At 50.0% G+C, this 15,571-nt stretch overlaps 1 protein-coding gene across 2 annotated transcripts in view; it reads left to right on the top strand.

The window, feature by feature from the left end:
* Positions 1-1,317: 1,317 nt before the first annotated feature.
* The window catches only part of RBM17 (RNA binding motif protein 17), a 42,534-nt gene continuing 28,280 nt past the window's right edge, over positions 1,318-15,571 (top strand). The window contains exons 1-2 of one of the 2 annotated variants that reach the window (XM_069765317.1): positions 1,318-1,454; positions 13,682-13,819. In XM_069765317.1, the coding sequence (XP_069621418.1) occupies positions 13,697-13,819 (123 nt within the window). In that variant the 5' untranslated portion in view covers positions 1,318-1,454; positions 13,682-13,696. The remainder of the gene's footprint in view (positions 1,455-13,681; positions 13,820-15,571) is intronic. The other variant, XM_069765318.1, reaches the window with a different exon arrangement.

Raw genomic sequence — 15,571 nt, 5'->3', positions numbered from 1 at the left:
CCTGCCTATTATGGGACACATACACTAGTGCCTGCTTATTATGGGACACATACACTAGTGCCTGCCTATTATGGGACATATACAGTAGTGCCTACCTATTATGGGACATATACAGTAGTGCCTGCCTGTTATGGGACACATACATTAGTGCCTGCCTATTATGGGACACATACACTAGTGCCTGCCTATTATGGGACACATACACTAGTGCCTGCCTATTATGGGACACATACATTAGTGCCTGCCTATTATGGGACACATACACTAGTGCCTGCCTATTATGGGACACATACACTAGTGCCTGCCTATTAAGTGACACATACATTAGTGCCTGCTTATTATCGGACACATACACTAGTGCCTGCCTATTATGGGACACAAACACTAGTGCCTGCCTATTATGGGACACATACACTAGTGCCTGCCTGTTATGGGACACATATACTAGTGCCTGCCTGTTATGGGACACATACACTAGTGCCTGCCTATTATGGGACACATACACTAGTGCCTGCCTATTATGGGACATATACACTAGTGCCTGCCTGTTATGGGACATATACACTAGTGCCTGCCTATTATGGGACACAAACACTAGTGCCTGCCTATTATGGGACACAAACACTAGTGCCTGCTTATTATGGGACACATACACTAGTGCCTGCCTGTTATGGGACATATACACTAGTGCCTGCCTATTATGGGACACATACACTAGTGCCTGCCTGTTATGGGACATATACACTAGTGCCTGCCTATTATGGGACACATACATTAGTGCCTGCCTATTATGGGACACATACACTAGTGCCTGCTTATTATGGGACACAAACACTAGTGCCTGCTTATTATGGGACACATACACTAGTGCCTGCCTGTTATGGGACATATACACTAGTGCCTGCCTGTTATGGGACATATACACTAGTGCCTGCCTATTATGGGACACATACACTAGTGCCTGCTTATTATGGGACACATACACTAGTGCCTGCCTATTATGGGACACATACACTAGTGCCTGCCTATTATGGGACATATACAGTAGGCGCAGTGGCGGCTCCGCGGGCCGGGGCTACATACACCCACTATACGCTCCGCCGGGCCGTTACTCTCGGCTCTGACCTTCAATCCTGCCTGTTACAGTTTTCTAATGACCCCTAATCCTTGTGAATAGAGTACATGGCCACACTATGCAGGACACAGCACACAACTACGGTGCCAGAGTTGTTAAGGCAGAGAGCAGAGTCGCAGTCGGCCTTCCTGCCCTCACTTAATTAAACGCATTACGTCATCACGTCGTATCAGGACGTAAGATGCGTCTGGTGCTGTGTTCCAGGCCTCGTTTGTGGACGACACTGCCGCAATTAGCTGGAGTGTCGCATGTATTCACGTCCACAAGTTCCGCCCCTTGTTCCCAGCACCGGCTGTTTATGGAGGTTTCCTAGTAGTCGGTGAGTATTTCTCGGGGAGCGTTTGTTTCCCCATCCGCCGGGGCTGCGGTCATTAGCAGTCTGTATTCGGAGGATGGACAGTGAGCGCACGGTCTGTGGCTGCTGATCTCACGGCTGTGACAGAACCGCAGCGCTACCCTGTCCTCAGTACACGCTCCTCGTCATGTGCGCACAGCTCGGGCAGTCTGCTAGGAAGCCTGCGACACTATGTATTGTGGGGAATATAGAAGGGTGCACCCATCCCCCACAGGGGGGCTCAGCAACACACCCTCCTATGGCAGGACATGGCTTATTCCCATTATTGTTTATGGGGAGGATGGTAAAACAAGCAACTTTCCAATGTACTATTTGTTATTGGTTCTGTTCACTTGATGAGTCCGGTTTTCTCCTCTTTTTTAAAGGGGTTGTCTGTTCTCAACTTACAAGTCTGCAGTCACATGACCACCGACCGCAGGGAACCCTCGCTATGTGCAGTCACATATAGACAGCAGTGACGGAGCGCACGGTGTCTGTAAGCTCTACACCATGTAACCACTACTTCCAGAGCTCAGTCACATGACCACTGACCGCAGGGAACCCCTCGCTATGTACAGTCACATATAGACAGCAGTGACGGAGCGCACGGTGTCTGTAAGCTCTACGCCATGTAACCACTACTTCCAGAGCTCAGTCACATGACCACTGACCGCAGGGAACCCTCGCTATGTGCAGTCACATATAGACAGCAGTGACGGAGCGCACGGTGTATGTAAGCTCTACGCCATGTAACCACTACTTCCAGAGCTCAGTCACATGACCACCGACCGCAGGGAACCCCTCGCCATGTACAGTCACATATAGACAGCAGTGACGGAGCGCACGGTGTCTGTAAGCTCTACGCCATGTAACCACTACTTCCAGAGCTCAGTCACATGACCACCGACCGCAGGGAACCCTCGCTATGTGCAGTCACATATAGACAGCAGTGACGGAGCGCACGGTGTCTGTAAGCTCTACACCATGTAACCACTACTTCCAGAGCTCAGTCACATGACCACTGACCGCAGGGAACCCCTCGCTATGTACAGTCACATATAGACAGCAGTGACGGAGCGCACGGTGTCTGTAAGCTCTACGCCATGTAACCACTACTTCCAGAGCTCAGTCACATGACCACTGACCGCAGGGAACCCTCGCTATGTGCAGTCACATATAGACAGCAGTGACGGAGCGCACGGTGTATGTAAGCTCTACGCCATGTAACCACTACTTCCAGAGCTCAGTCACATGACCACCGACCGCAGGGAACCCTCGCTATGTGCAGTCACATATAGACAGCAGTGACGGAGCGCACGGTGTCTGTAAGCTCTACGCCATGTAACCACTACTTCCAGAGCTCAGTCACATGACCACTGACCGCAGGGAACCCTCGCTATGTGCAGTCACATATAGACAGCAGTGACGGAGCGCACGGTGTCTGTAAGCTCTACGCCATGTAACCACTACTTCCAGAGCTCAGTCACATGACCACCGACCGCAGGGAACCCTCGCTATGTACAGTCACATATAGACAGCAGTGACGGAGCGCACGGTGTCTGTAAGCTCTACACCATGTAACCACTACTTCCAGAGCTCAGTCACATGACCACTGACCGCAGGGAACCCTCGCTATGTGCAGTCACATATAGACAGCAGTGACGGAGCGCACGGTGTCTGTAAGCTCTACACCATGTAACCACTACTTCCAGAGCTCAGTCACATGACCACCGACCGCAGGGAACCCTCGCTATGTACAGTCACATATAGACAGCAGTGACGGAGCGCACGGTGTCTGTAAGCTCTACACCATGTAACCACTACTTCCAGAGCTCAGTCACATGACCACCGACCGCAGGGAACCCCTCGCTATGTACAGTCACATATAGACAGCAGTGACGGAGCGCACGGTGTCTGTAAGCTCTACGCCATGTAACCACTACTTCCAGAGCTCAGTCACATGACCACCGACCGCAGGGAACCCCTCGCTATGTACAGTCACATATAGACAGCAGTGACGGAGCGCACGGTGTCTGTAAGCTCTACACCATGTAACCACTACTTCCAGAGCTCAGTCACATGACCACCGACCGCAGGGAACCCCTCGCCATGTACAGTCACATATAGACAGCAGTGACGGAGCGCACGGTGTCTGTAAGCTCTACGCCATGTAACCACTACTTCCAGAGCTCAGTCACATGACCACCGACCGCAGGGAACCCCTCGCTATGTACAGTCACATATAGACAGCAGTGACGGAGCGCACGGTGTCTGTAAGCTCTACGCCATGTAACCACTACTTCCAGAGCTCAGTCACATGACCACCGACCGCAGGGAACCCTCGCTATGTACAGTCACATATAGACAGCAGTGACGGAGCGCACGGTGTCTGTAAGCTCTACACCATGTAACCACTACTTCCAGAGCTCAGTCACATGACCACCGACCGCAGGGAACCCTCGCTATGTACAGTCACATATAGACAGCAGTGACGGAGCGCACGGTGTCTGTAAGCTCTACACCATGTAACCACTACTTCCAGAGCTCAGTCACATGACCACCGACCGCAGGGAACCCCTCGCTATGTACAGTCACATATAGACAGCAGTGACGGAGCGCACGGTGTCTGTAAGCTCTACGCCATGTAACCACTACTTCCAGAGCTCAGTCACATGACCACCGACCGCAGGGAACCCTCGCTATGTACAGTCACATATAGACAGCAGTGACGGAGCGCATGTAACCACTACTTCCAGAGCTCAGTCACATGACCACCGACCGCAGGGAACCCCTCGCCATGTACAGTCACATATAGACAGCAGTGACGGAGCGCACGGTGTCTGTAAGCTCTACACCATGTAACCACTACTTCCAGAGCTCAGTCACATGACCACCGACCGCAGGGAACCCTCGCTATGTACAGTCACATATAGACAGCAGTGACGGAGCGCACGGTGTCTGTAAGCTCTACGCCATGTAACCACTACTTCCAGAGCTCAGTCACATGACCACCGACCGCAGGGAACCCTCGCTATGTACAGTCACATATAGACAGCAGTGACGGAGCGCACGGTGTCTGTAAGCTCTACACCATGTAACCACTACTTCCAGAGCTCAGTCACATGACCACCGACCGCAGGGAACCCTCGCTATGTACAGTCACATATAGACAGCAGTGACGGAGCGCACGGTGTCTGTAAGCTCTACACCATGTAACCACTACTTCCAGAGCTCAGTCACATGACCACTGACCGCAGGGAACCCTCGCTATGTACAGTCACATATAGACAGCAGTGACGGAGCGCACGGTGTCTGTAAGCTCTACGCCATGTAACCACTACTTCCAGAGCTCAGTCACATGACCACTGACCGCAGGGAACCCTCGCTATGTACAGTCACATATAGACAGCAGTGACGGAGCGCACGGTGTCTGTAAGCTCTACACCATGTAACCACTACTTCCAGAGCTCAGTCACATGACCACCGACCGCAGGGAACCCTCGCTATGTACAGTCACATATAGACAGCAGTGACGGAGCGCACGGTGTCTGTAAGCTCTACACCATGTAACCACTACTTCCAGAGCTCAGTCACATGACCACTGACCGCAGGGAACCCTCGCTATGTACAGTCACATATAGACAGCAGTGACGGAGCGCACGGTGTCTGTAAGCTCTACGCCATGTAACCACTACTTCCAGAGCTCAGTCACATGACCACCGACCGCAGGGAACCCTCGCTATGTACAGTCACATATAGACAGCAGTGACGGAGCGCATGTAACCACTACTTCCAGAGCTCAGTCACATGACCACCGACCGCAGGGAACCCCTCGCCATGTACAGTCACATATAGACAGCAGTGACGGAGCGCACGGTGTCTGTAAGCTCTACACCATGTAACCACTACTTCCAGAGCTCAGTCACATGACCACCGACCGCAGGGAACCCTCGCTATGTACAGTCACATATAGACAGCAGTGACGGAGCGCACGGTGTCTGTAAGCTCTACGCCATGTAACCACTACTTCCAGAGCTCAGTCACATGACCACCGACCGCAGGGAACCCTCGCTATGTACAGTCACATATAGACAGCAGTGACGGAGCGCACGGTGTCTGTAAGCTCTACGCCATGTAACCACTACTTCCAGAGCTCAGTCACATGACCACCGACCGCAGGGAACCCTCGCTATGTACAGTCACATATAGACAGCAGTGACGGAGCGCACGGTGTCTGTAAGCTCTACACCATGTAACCACTACTTCCAGAGCTCAGTCACATGACCACCGACCGCAGGGAACCCTCGCTATGTACAGTCACGTATAGACAGCAGTGACGGAGCGCACGGTGTCTGTAAGCTCTACACCATGTAACCACTACTTCCAGAGCTCAGTCACATGACCACTGACCGCAGGGAACCCTCGCTATGTACAGTCACATATAGACAGCAGTGACGGAGCGCACGGTGTCTGTAAGCTCTACACCATGTAACCACTACTTCCAGAGCTCAGTCACATGACCACCGACCGCAGGGAACCCTCGCTATGTACAGTCACATATAGACAGCAGTGACGGAGCGCACGGTGTCTGTAAGCTCTACACCATGTAACCACTACTTCCAGAGCTCAGTCACATGACCACCGACCGCAGGGAACCCTCGCTATGTACAGTCACATATAGACAGCAGTGACGGAGCGCACGGTGTCTGTAAGCTCTACACCATGTAACCACTACTTCCAGAGCTCAGTCACATGACCACCGACCGCAGGGAACCCTCGCTATGTACAGTCACATATAGACAGCAGTGACGGAGCGCACGGTGTCTGTAAGCTCTACACCATGTAACCACTACTTCCAGAGCTCAGTCACATGACCACCGACCGCAGGGAACCCTCGCTATGTACAGTCACATATAGACAGCAGTGACGGAGCGCACGGTGTCTGTAAGCTCTACGCCATGTAACCACTACTTCCAGAGCTCAGTCACATGACCACCGACCGCAGGGAACCCTCGCTATGTACAGTCACATATAGACAGCAGTGACGGAGCGCACGGTGTCTGTAAGCTCTACACCATGTAACCACTACTTCCAGAGCTCAGTCACATGACCACTGACCGCAGGGAACCCTCGCTATGTACAGTCACATATAGACAGCAGTGACGGAGCGCACGGTGTCTGTAAGCTCTACACCATGTAACCACTACTTCCAGAGCTCAGTCACATGACCACTGACCGCAGGGAACCCTCGCTATGTACAGTCACATATAGACAGCAGTGACGGAGCGCACGGTTTCTGTAAGCTCTACACCATGTAACCACTACTTCCAGAGCTCAGTCACATGACCACCGACCGCAGGGAACCCTCGCTATGTACAGTCACATATAGACAGCAGTGACGGAGCGCACGGTGTCTGTAAGCTCTACGCCATGTAACCACTACTTCCAGAGCTCAGTCACATGACCACCGACCGCAGGGAACCCTCGCTATGTACAGTCACATATAGACAGCAGTGACGGAGCGCACGGTGTCTGTAAGCTCTACACCATGTAACCACTACTTCCAGAGCTCAGTCACATGACCACCGACCGCAGGGAACCCTCGCTATGTACAGTCACATATAGACAGCAGTGACGGAGCGCACGGTGTCTGTAAGCTCTACACCATGTAACCACTACTTCCAGAGCTCAGTCACATGACCACTGACCGCAGGGAACCCTCGCTATGTGCAGTCACATATAGACAGCATGTAAAAAAGAGGGACAGCACCACAGCAGTTGTGAAAAAAGAACCACTTGTTTATTCCACCTCTTGCAACGTTTCGGTCCTTAAGACCTTTGTCAAGCATAATACACAAACAATCCAACCACCATTATATACCATTTATCCCTCCCCCCTTAATTAACTAGTAACCAATGGGAGAGTTCAGTATAATCAGAAAACATATACATATGTAATTTTAACTAAAAACCACATCATATGAACGGCCCACCATGTATCCTAACTTTTAGTGGGATAATATCCACCCTGATCGCTCCTTCTAATTGAATCCACCCCAAAACACAACCTAATATGCAACCCACATGTTCTATTAGTAAACAAAGATCGCACCAATCCACATGGAGCATCAGCCGTGTTCATAGCAACGGGGCGTCGGGGCGTATCCAAAAGCCCCAACCATCCAATCACCTCCCCCAGATTTCCCTGACATCATAACTAGGTGTGTCAATAACGACGCTAGTCCAATTACAGCCTCAGAGTCCTCATGTGACTTAAACGTCATGTGTCCAGCCAGCCTTGCACCGCTCATATCCATGGAGTCTCCAGAGCATTCATTACACAATGCGCATGTCCATAGCGTCGTCCTCCTCAACTCTCTTAATGCGCAAGTCACAATCCGGTGCTCCAGCACCCTTGGTACGCTGGAACAAATCTGATACACTGACGCATTCTGTCGCAGACTATCATCGGGCAATAGAACATATCCCGACAAAATAATGGAGCAAGGTGATATCCACTTAAGGTAACGATCTTAAAACCCCACAGTGCTTCAACATCTCAGGTCCACATGCAAGGATGTCACAACCCTGTCGGATCTCAACCATTCCATATGGACCTGAAATGAGAAAACACAGAAAAAGGGGAGAAAACAATCAAAAGAACACATATAGCAGATGTTTCCTCAACAATACGAGGGATATGGACTCTAAACGATTTTAAACAAATAACATTCTCCTCTCATATTAATCCCCATAGTGGCTTATACATATATAATGACTGCCTAACAAGAATTCCCAGCCAGTCTCCCATGCTAGCACTTGCCTAGCCTCAAGCTGCTTAGCATTTACGATCTGACGGGGACAGGCACATTTAGCTCAATGTGGCCATTAACAAATAGCAATCATACATTACTCCCTCTATATATATTTCCAAACACGGGTACTATTTACATACATATCCATCCATAGGGAATGATATCGTAAACAGGGGGCCGATCAAAATAATGCAATAAAATGTCATACAACTCGGATTAAAAACAAAATTATATTATCCCACTAAAAGTTAGGATACATGGTGGGCCGTTCATATGATGTGGTTTTTAGTTAAAATTACATATGTATATGTTTTCTGATTATACTGAACTCTCCCATTGGTTACTAGTTAATTAAGGGGGGAGGGATAAATGGTATATAATGGTGGTTGGATTGTTTGTGTATTATGCTTGACAAAGGTCTTAAGGACCGAAACGTTGCAAGAGGTGGAATAAACAAGTGGTTCTTTTTTCACAACTGCTGTGGTGCTGTCCCTCTTTTTTACATTTGGACTTGGATTTGGACACCGGGATGGATCCCCTGGTAAGGACGTGCACCATATTATCCATAAAGATAGCACATGTTTAGGGTGCGGCTGGACTACTATTCTGTGGAGTGTTACATATAGACAGCAGTGACGGAGCGCACGGTGTCTGTAAGCTCTACACCATGTAACCACTACTTCCAGAGCTCAGTCACATGACCACCGACCGCAGGGAACCCTCGCTATGTACAGTCACATATAGACAGCAGTGACGGAGCGCACGGTGTCTGTAAGCTCTACACCATGTAACCACTACTTCCAGAGCTCAGTCACATGACCACCGACCGCAGGGAACCCTCGCTATGTACAGTCACATATAGACAGCAGTGACGGAGCGCACGGTGTCTGTAAGCTCTACGCCATGTAACCACTACTTCCAGAGCTCAGTCACATGACCACTGACCGCAGAAAACCCTCGCTATGTACAGTCACATATAGACAGCAGTGACGGAGCGCACGGTGTCTGTAAGCTCTACACCATGTAACCACTACTTCCAGAGCTCAGTCACATGACCACTGACCGCAGGGAACCCTCGCTATGTACAGTCACATATAGACAGCAGTGACGGAGCGCACGGTGTCTGTAAGCTCTACACCATGTAACCACTACTTCCAGAGCTCAGTCACATGACCACCGACCGCAGGGAACCCTCGCTATGTACAGTCACATATAGACAGCAGTGACGGAGCGCACGGTGTCTGTAAGCTCTACACCATGTAACCACTACTTCCAGAGCTCAGTCACATGACCACTGACCGCAGAAAACCCTCGCTATGTACAGTCACATATAGACAGCAGTGACGGAGCGCACGGTGTCTGTAAGCTCTACACCATGTAACCACTACTTCCAGAGCTCAGTCACATGACCACTGACCGCAGGGAACCCTCGCTATGTACAGTCACATATAGACAGCAGTGACGGAGCGCACGGTGTCTGTAAGCTCTACACCATGTAACCACTACTTCCAGAGCTCAGTCACATGACCACCGACCGCAGGGAACCCTCGCTATGTACAGTCACATATAGACAGCAGTGACGGAGCGCACGGTGTCTGTAAGCTCTACGCCATGTAACCACTACTTCCAGAGCTCAGTCACATGACCACCGACCGCAGGGAACCCTCGCTATGTACAGTCACATATAGACAGCAGTGACGGAGCGCACGGTGTCTGTAAGCTCTACGCCATGTAACCACTACTTCCAGAGCTCAGTCACATGACCACCGACCGCAGGGAACCCCTCGCTATGTACAGTCACATATAGACAGCAGTGACGGAGCGCACGGTGTCTGTAAGCTCTACACCATGTAACCACTACTTCCAGAGCTCAGTCACATGACCACTGACCGCAGGGAACCCCTCGCTATGTACAGTCACATATAGACAGCAGTGACGGAGCGCACGGTGTCTGTAAGCTCTACACCATGTAACCACTACTTCCAGAGCTCAGTCACATGACCACCGACCGCAGGGAACCCTCGCTATGTACAGTCACATATAGACAGCAGTGACGGAGCGCACGGTGTCTGTAAGCTCTACGCCATGTAACCACTACTTCCAGAGCTCAGTCACATGACCACTGACCGCAGAAAACCCTCGCTATGTACAGTCACATATAGACAGCAGTGACGGAGCGCACGGTGTCTGTAAGCTCTACACCATGTAACCACTACTTCCAGAGCTCAGTCACATGACCACTGACCGCAGGGAACCCTCGCTATGTACAGTCACATATAGACAGCAGTGACGGAGCGCACGGTGTCTGTAAGCTCTACACCATGTAACCACTACTTCCAGAGCTCAGTCACATGACCACCGACCGCAGGGAACCCTCGCTATGTACAGTCACATATAGACAGCAGTGACGGAGCGCACGGTGTCTGTAAGCTCTACACCATGTAACCACTACTTCCAGAGCTCAGTCACATGACCACCGACCGCAGGGAACCCTCGCTATGTACAGTCACATATAGACAGCAGTGACGGAGCGCACGGTGTCTGTAAGCTCTACGCCATGTAACCACTACTTCCAGAGCTCAGTCACATGACCACCGACCGCAGGGAACCCTCGCTATGTACAGTCACATATAGACAGCAGTGACGGAGCGCACGGTGTCTGTAAGCTCTACGCCATGTAACCACTACTTCCAGAGCTCAGTCACATGACCACCGACCGCAGGGAACCCCTCGCTATGTACAGTCACATATAGACAGCAGTGACGGAGCGCACGATGTCTGTAAGCTCTACACCATGTAACCACTACTTCCAGAGCTCAGTCACATGACCACCGACCGCAGGGAACCCCTCGCCATGTACAGTCACATATAGACAGCAGTGACGGAGCGCACGGTGTCTGTAAGCTCTACACCATGTAACCACTACTTCCAGAGCTCAGTCACATGACCACCGACCGCAGGGAACCCTCGCTATGTGCAGTCACATATAGACAGCAGTGACGGAGCGCACGGTGTCTGTAAGCTCTACACCATGTAACCACTACTTCCAGAGCTCAGTCACATGACCACTGACCGCAGGGAACCCTCGCTATGTACAGTCACATATAGACAGCAGTGACGGAGCGCACGGTGTCTGTAAGCTCTACACCATGTAACCACTACTTCCAGAGCTCAGTCACATGACCACTGACCGCAGGGAACCCTCGCTATGTACAGTCACATATAGACAGCAGTGACGGAGCGCACGGTGTCTGTAAGCTCTACACCATGTAACCACTACTTCCAGAGCTCAGTCACATGACCACTGACCGCAGGGAACCCCTCGCTATGTACAGTCACATATAGACAGCAGTGACGGAGCGCACGGTGTCTGTAAGCTCTACACCATGTAACCACTACTTCCAGAGCTCAGTCACATGACCACTGACCGCAGAAAACCCTCGCTATGTACAGTCACATATAGACAGCAGTGACGGAGCGCACGGTGTCTGTAAGCTCTACGCCATGTAACCACTACTTCCAGAGCTCAGTCACATGACCACTGACCGCAGGGAACCCTCGCTATGTGCAGTCACATATAGACAGCAGTGACGGAGCGCACGGTGTCTGTAAGCTCTACACCATGTAACCACTACTTCCAGAGCTCAGTCACATGACCACTGACCGCAGGGAACCCTCGCTATGTACAGTCACATATAGACAGCAGTGACGGAGCGCATGGTGTCTGTAAGCTCTATGCCATGTAACCACTACTTCCAGAGCTCAGTCACATGACCACTGACCGCAGGGAACCCCTCGCTATGTACAGTCACATATAGACAGCAGTGACGGAGCGCACGGTGTCTGTAAGCTCTACACCATGTAACCACTACTTCCAGAGCTCAGTCACATGACCACTGACCGCAGGGAACCCTCGCTATGTACAGTCACATATAGACAGCAGTGACGGAGCGCACGGTGTCTGTAAGCTCTACACCCTGTAACCACTACTTCCAGAGCTCAGTCAGTGCCGCCGTGCCCGTCCAATGCTGCCATGTGTGCACAGATCAGCGTGCTGCAGCCTGAGGAGAGGGGTGCCCCTAATCCCAACCCTTAAAAGCTGGCCAGGGAGCAGAGGACCACCACAGTGTAAGAAGTCTCTGGTCGGTTAGTCCTGGGACAGTGGTCACTGGCCGTACATTCTGAAGATATGTGACATTGCCTCCGGTCACTTGTAATCAGAGTAACACATGGGGGTCCTTATGTAGCGGTAATAGGACAACCCCTGTTCTGCCAGGCACAGGTCCATCAATGCTTCCAGGGCCACGTGGCTGGATTGCAGCAGATTTTTGGTGTGAATTCTGCACAATTAATATCTGCAGGAAATTACAATTCATTATATAAGAAATGGGTGTAAGAACATTGGAAGATGCATACTGGAATCAATCTCTAGCTCTACAGCGACTGTAACCATAACAGACCGTGCACTGCCGCTGCTGAGGGACTTTCCTTCCTTCTCCCCCTCAGTGTGAGAGCGGATTGTTTTCCTTACCTCTGGTAAATCTGCAAATGGTTTGTACGTTCTCCCCATATTTGCGTGGGTTTCCTCCTACTCTGAACACACACTGGTAGGGAATGCAGATTGTGAGCCTCAGGTGTGACAGTGATAATATCTGTAAAGCGCTGTTGAATAAATGGCGCTATATGAGCAAGTGAAAAAAAAAATAAAGATCTTAAAGGGGTTGTCTGGTCCAAATCGATAAGTCTGCAGTCATTCTGTGTGACTGCAGGCTAATGAATCCCCCCTCTGCACGCACTGCGCTGCGGGGATTCGCCGGTATGAGGTACACGCACTCCAGCCAGAGCCTGTCCAGTGGGCACAGCTTTGCTCCATACAATTGTATGTATCACTCCGACTAGTGATGTAGCCACAACCATTGAACAGACTCTGGCCGGGAGTATGTATAACCCATATATACCCTCCAGTCCTGGCTCAGAAACCAGCAGATCCCTGCAGCACATAGTGGGTGAATTTATAAGTCTTCAGTCACACAGAGTGACAGCAGACCTATCAATTTGGATGGGACATCCCCTTTAAAGGGGTTATTTTTATATGACAAAGTTAAAAAGAAGAAAATGTTACACTTGCCTCTCACATTGCCGCTGTTCTCGTGATGTCAGCTCTGTTGTTCTTGGCGTCCACTTTGATAGATTATTGATGAGCAGCAGCGGTCATATGGTAGTGGACAACCCCTTTAACAAACTTCTTTTTCTCAGTCTTACTAGGTATATATTTTATAACCCCTTAGACTGATGCCCCTGTAAGTTTCAGAATGGTGACCAATGACTGGACAAAATAATTTTAAGCATTTCTAGTTCTAATTGTTTTTCCTATGATTTTTATCCCCTCTTGAAACTTGGCAGGTGGGAGAAATGTCTTTGTACGATGATCTAGGTGTGGAGACAAGCGATTCCAAAACAGAAGGATGGTCGAAGAACTTCAAGCTTTTGCAGTCGCAGCTGCAGGTTAAGAAGGCTGCTCTGACACAAGCAAAGGTAAGGAGTGGGGGTGCGTTGGTGGGCTCACATCAGTAATACAAAGGGGGGAAGTTTTCATGGCGTGCACAGAATGACATCACTAGAGGGCTACGGTAAGTCTATAAAGAGTTATTCCTAAGATATTCATCTCTTATCCACGAGTTGGAGATCCGACCTCTGGGACCCTCCACATTCCCGAGAATGGGATTCTGGAATCTGGGAACAGAAGAAGAGCCCCACTGTGAATGGAGTGCAGGTGCCCATGCTGAACCTCCACTCTATTCATTGTGTATGGCATTGCCAGAGGAAGCAGGGCACAGCGGTCAGTATGTTATTCTCTATATCCTACTGATAGGGAAGAGTTTACTATCTTAGAAATAACCCTTACATGGCATCCACCGTACATGCACAGCACAAGTGGAAGTAAGTGTATGGGGCAGGCTCACATAGCGAGCCTGCCCTATACTCTACAAGCGATGGCTGTGTATTACAGCCAGAACCTGCCGCCAACAATCCCTGGTGGAGCTTGTTTCCACCCACAATTGATAAATATCAATATCTGACAGCAGCATTTAGCACACACCGGCATGCGTGCACATCATTCTCTCTACCCAATGATGCTCCTGTGATGTGATTGCAGGTTGCCGATGGGTTGTCATGACAGCCGGGGTCACCTGATGTTCCCCATGCCTGTCATTATGGTGCTTTTTTGAAACCCTGCCCGTAGCTGGGCTTTGAAGGAGACTGATATTTGCTATATGCAGCGATGCTGCGGCATCACTGCATATAGTACAAGTAGTGATGAGCGAGTGTACTCGTTGCTCGGGTGGTCTGCGAGTATTTGTGCTCGGAGATTTAGTTTTCGTTGCCTCAGCTGCATAATTTACAGCTACTAGACAGCTTGAATACATGTGGGGATTCTCTGGCAGCCAGGCAACCCCCACATGTACTCAGGCTGGCTAGCAGCCATAAATCGTGCAGCTGAGGCAACGAAAACTACATCTCCGAACACTAACAAATACTCGAAGACCACGCGAGCGTGCTCGGGAAAACCCGAGCAACGAGTATACTCGCTCATCACTAAGTACAAGCAATCGGATAATCGCATCATATTCATGAACATTGCGCTCAGCTGAGTGTTCTTGTGTTATCAATGGAGAGAGGAGAAAGTCCATTTAGCTTGATTGACATTCCAAAAGACTTGCAACGCCGTCCCAATCCAGATAGCTTGGGATTATAGTATTGTAGTCTTTCTTCCCCAAACTCTCTCCCTCCTTTACTGAAAACAGGTAACTAGAATATATCATGCGGGCGAGTAACAAAATCTAGCCCCTGCTTTTACTAATGAGGGCACCCTTACAAAACACAGGGCACAGTCAGATGGTGGTGGTTTGGAGATCAAAAAGTTGCTAATGGGTTTTCTGTAAGTAACTTTTTTCCCTCAAACACATGCACACTCTCAGTAGACTATGGGCATGTTCTCACATTTAGTGTATGAGTTTTTTACCTCAGTATTTAAGCCAAAACCAGGAGTTGGATAGAGGAAAAGTAGAATACAAACACATCACCACTTCTGTGTTTATCACCCACTCATAGCTTTGGCTTACAAATACTGAGGTAAAAACTCACCAAATACTCAGTGTGTGAACTTGGCCTAATGGAAAAACGCTTCAATGTGCTTTTTTTTTTATACACGTTGCACATATTGGATATTTACACAGTTATTATTTGTGTTCCGGTGATTTTGTTTTGCTCTATCAATTGTGTTTT

Source organism: Ranitomeya imitator, chromosome 4, assembly GCF_032444005.1.
Source record: "Ranitomeya imitator isolate aRanImi1 chromosome 4, aRanImi1.pri, whole genome shotgun sequence".
Lineage (NCBI taxonomy): Eukaryota > Metazoa > Chordata > Amphibia > Anura > Dendrobatidae > Ranitomeya > Ranitomeya imitator.
This window is presented reverse-complemented; position numbering and strand designations above follow the sequence as displayed.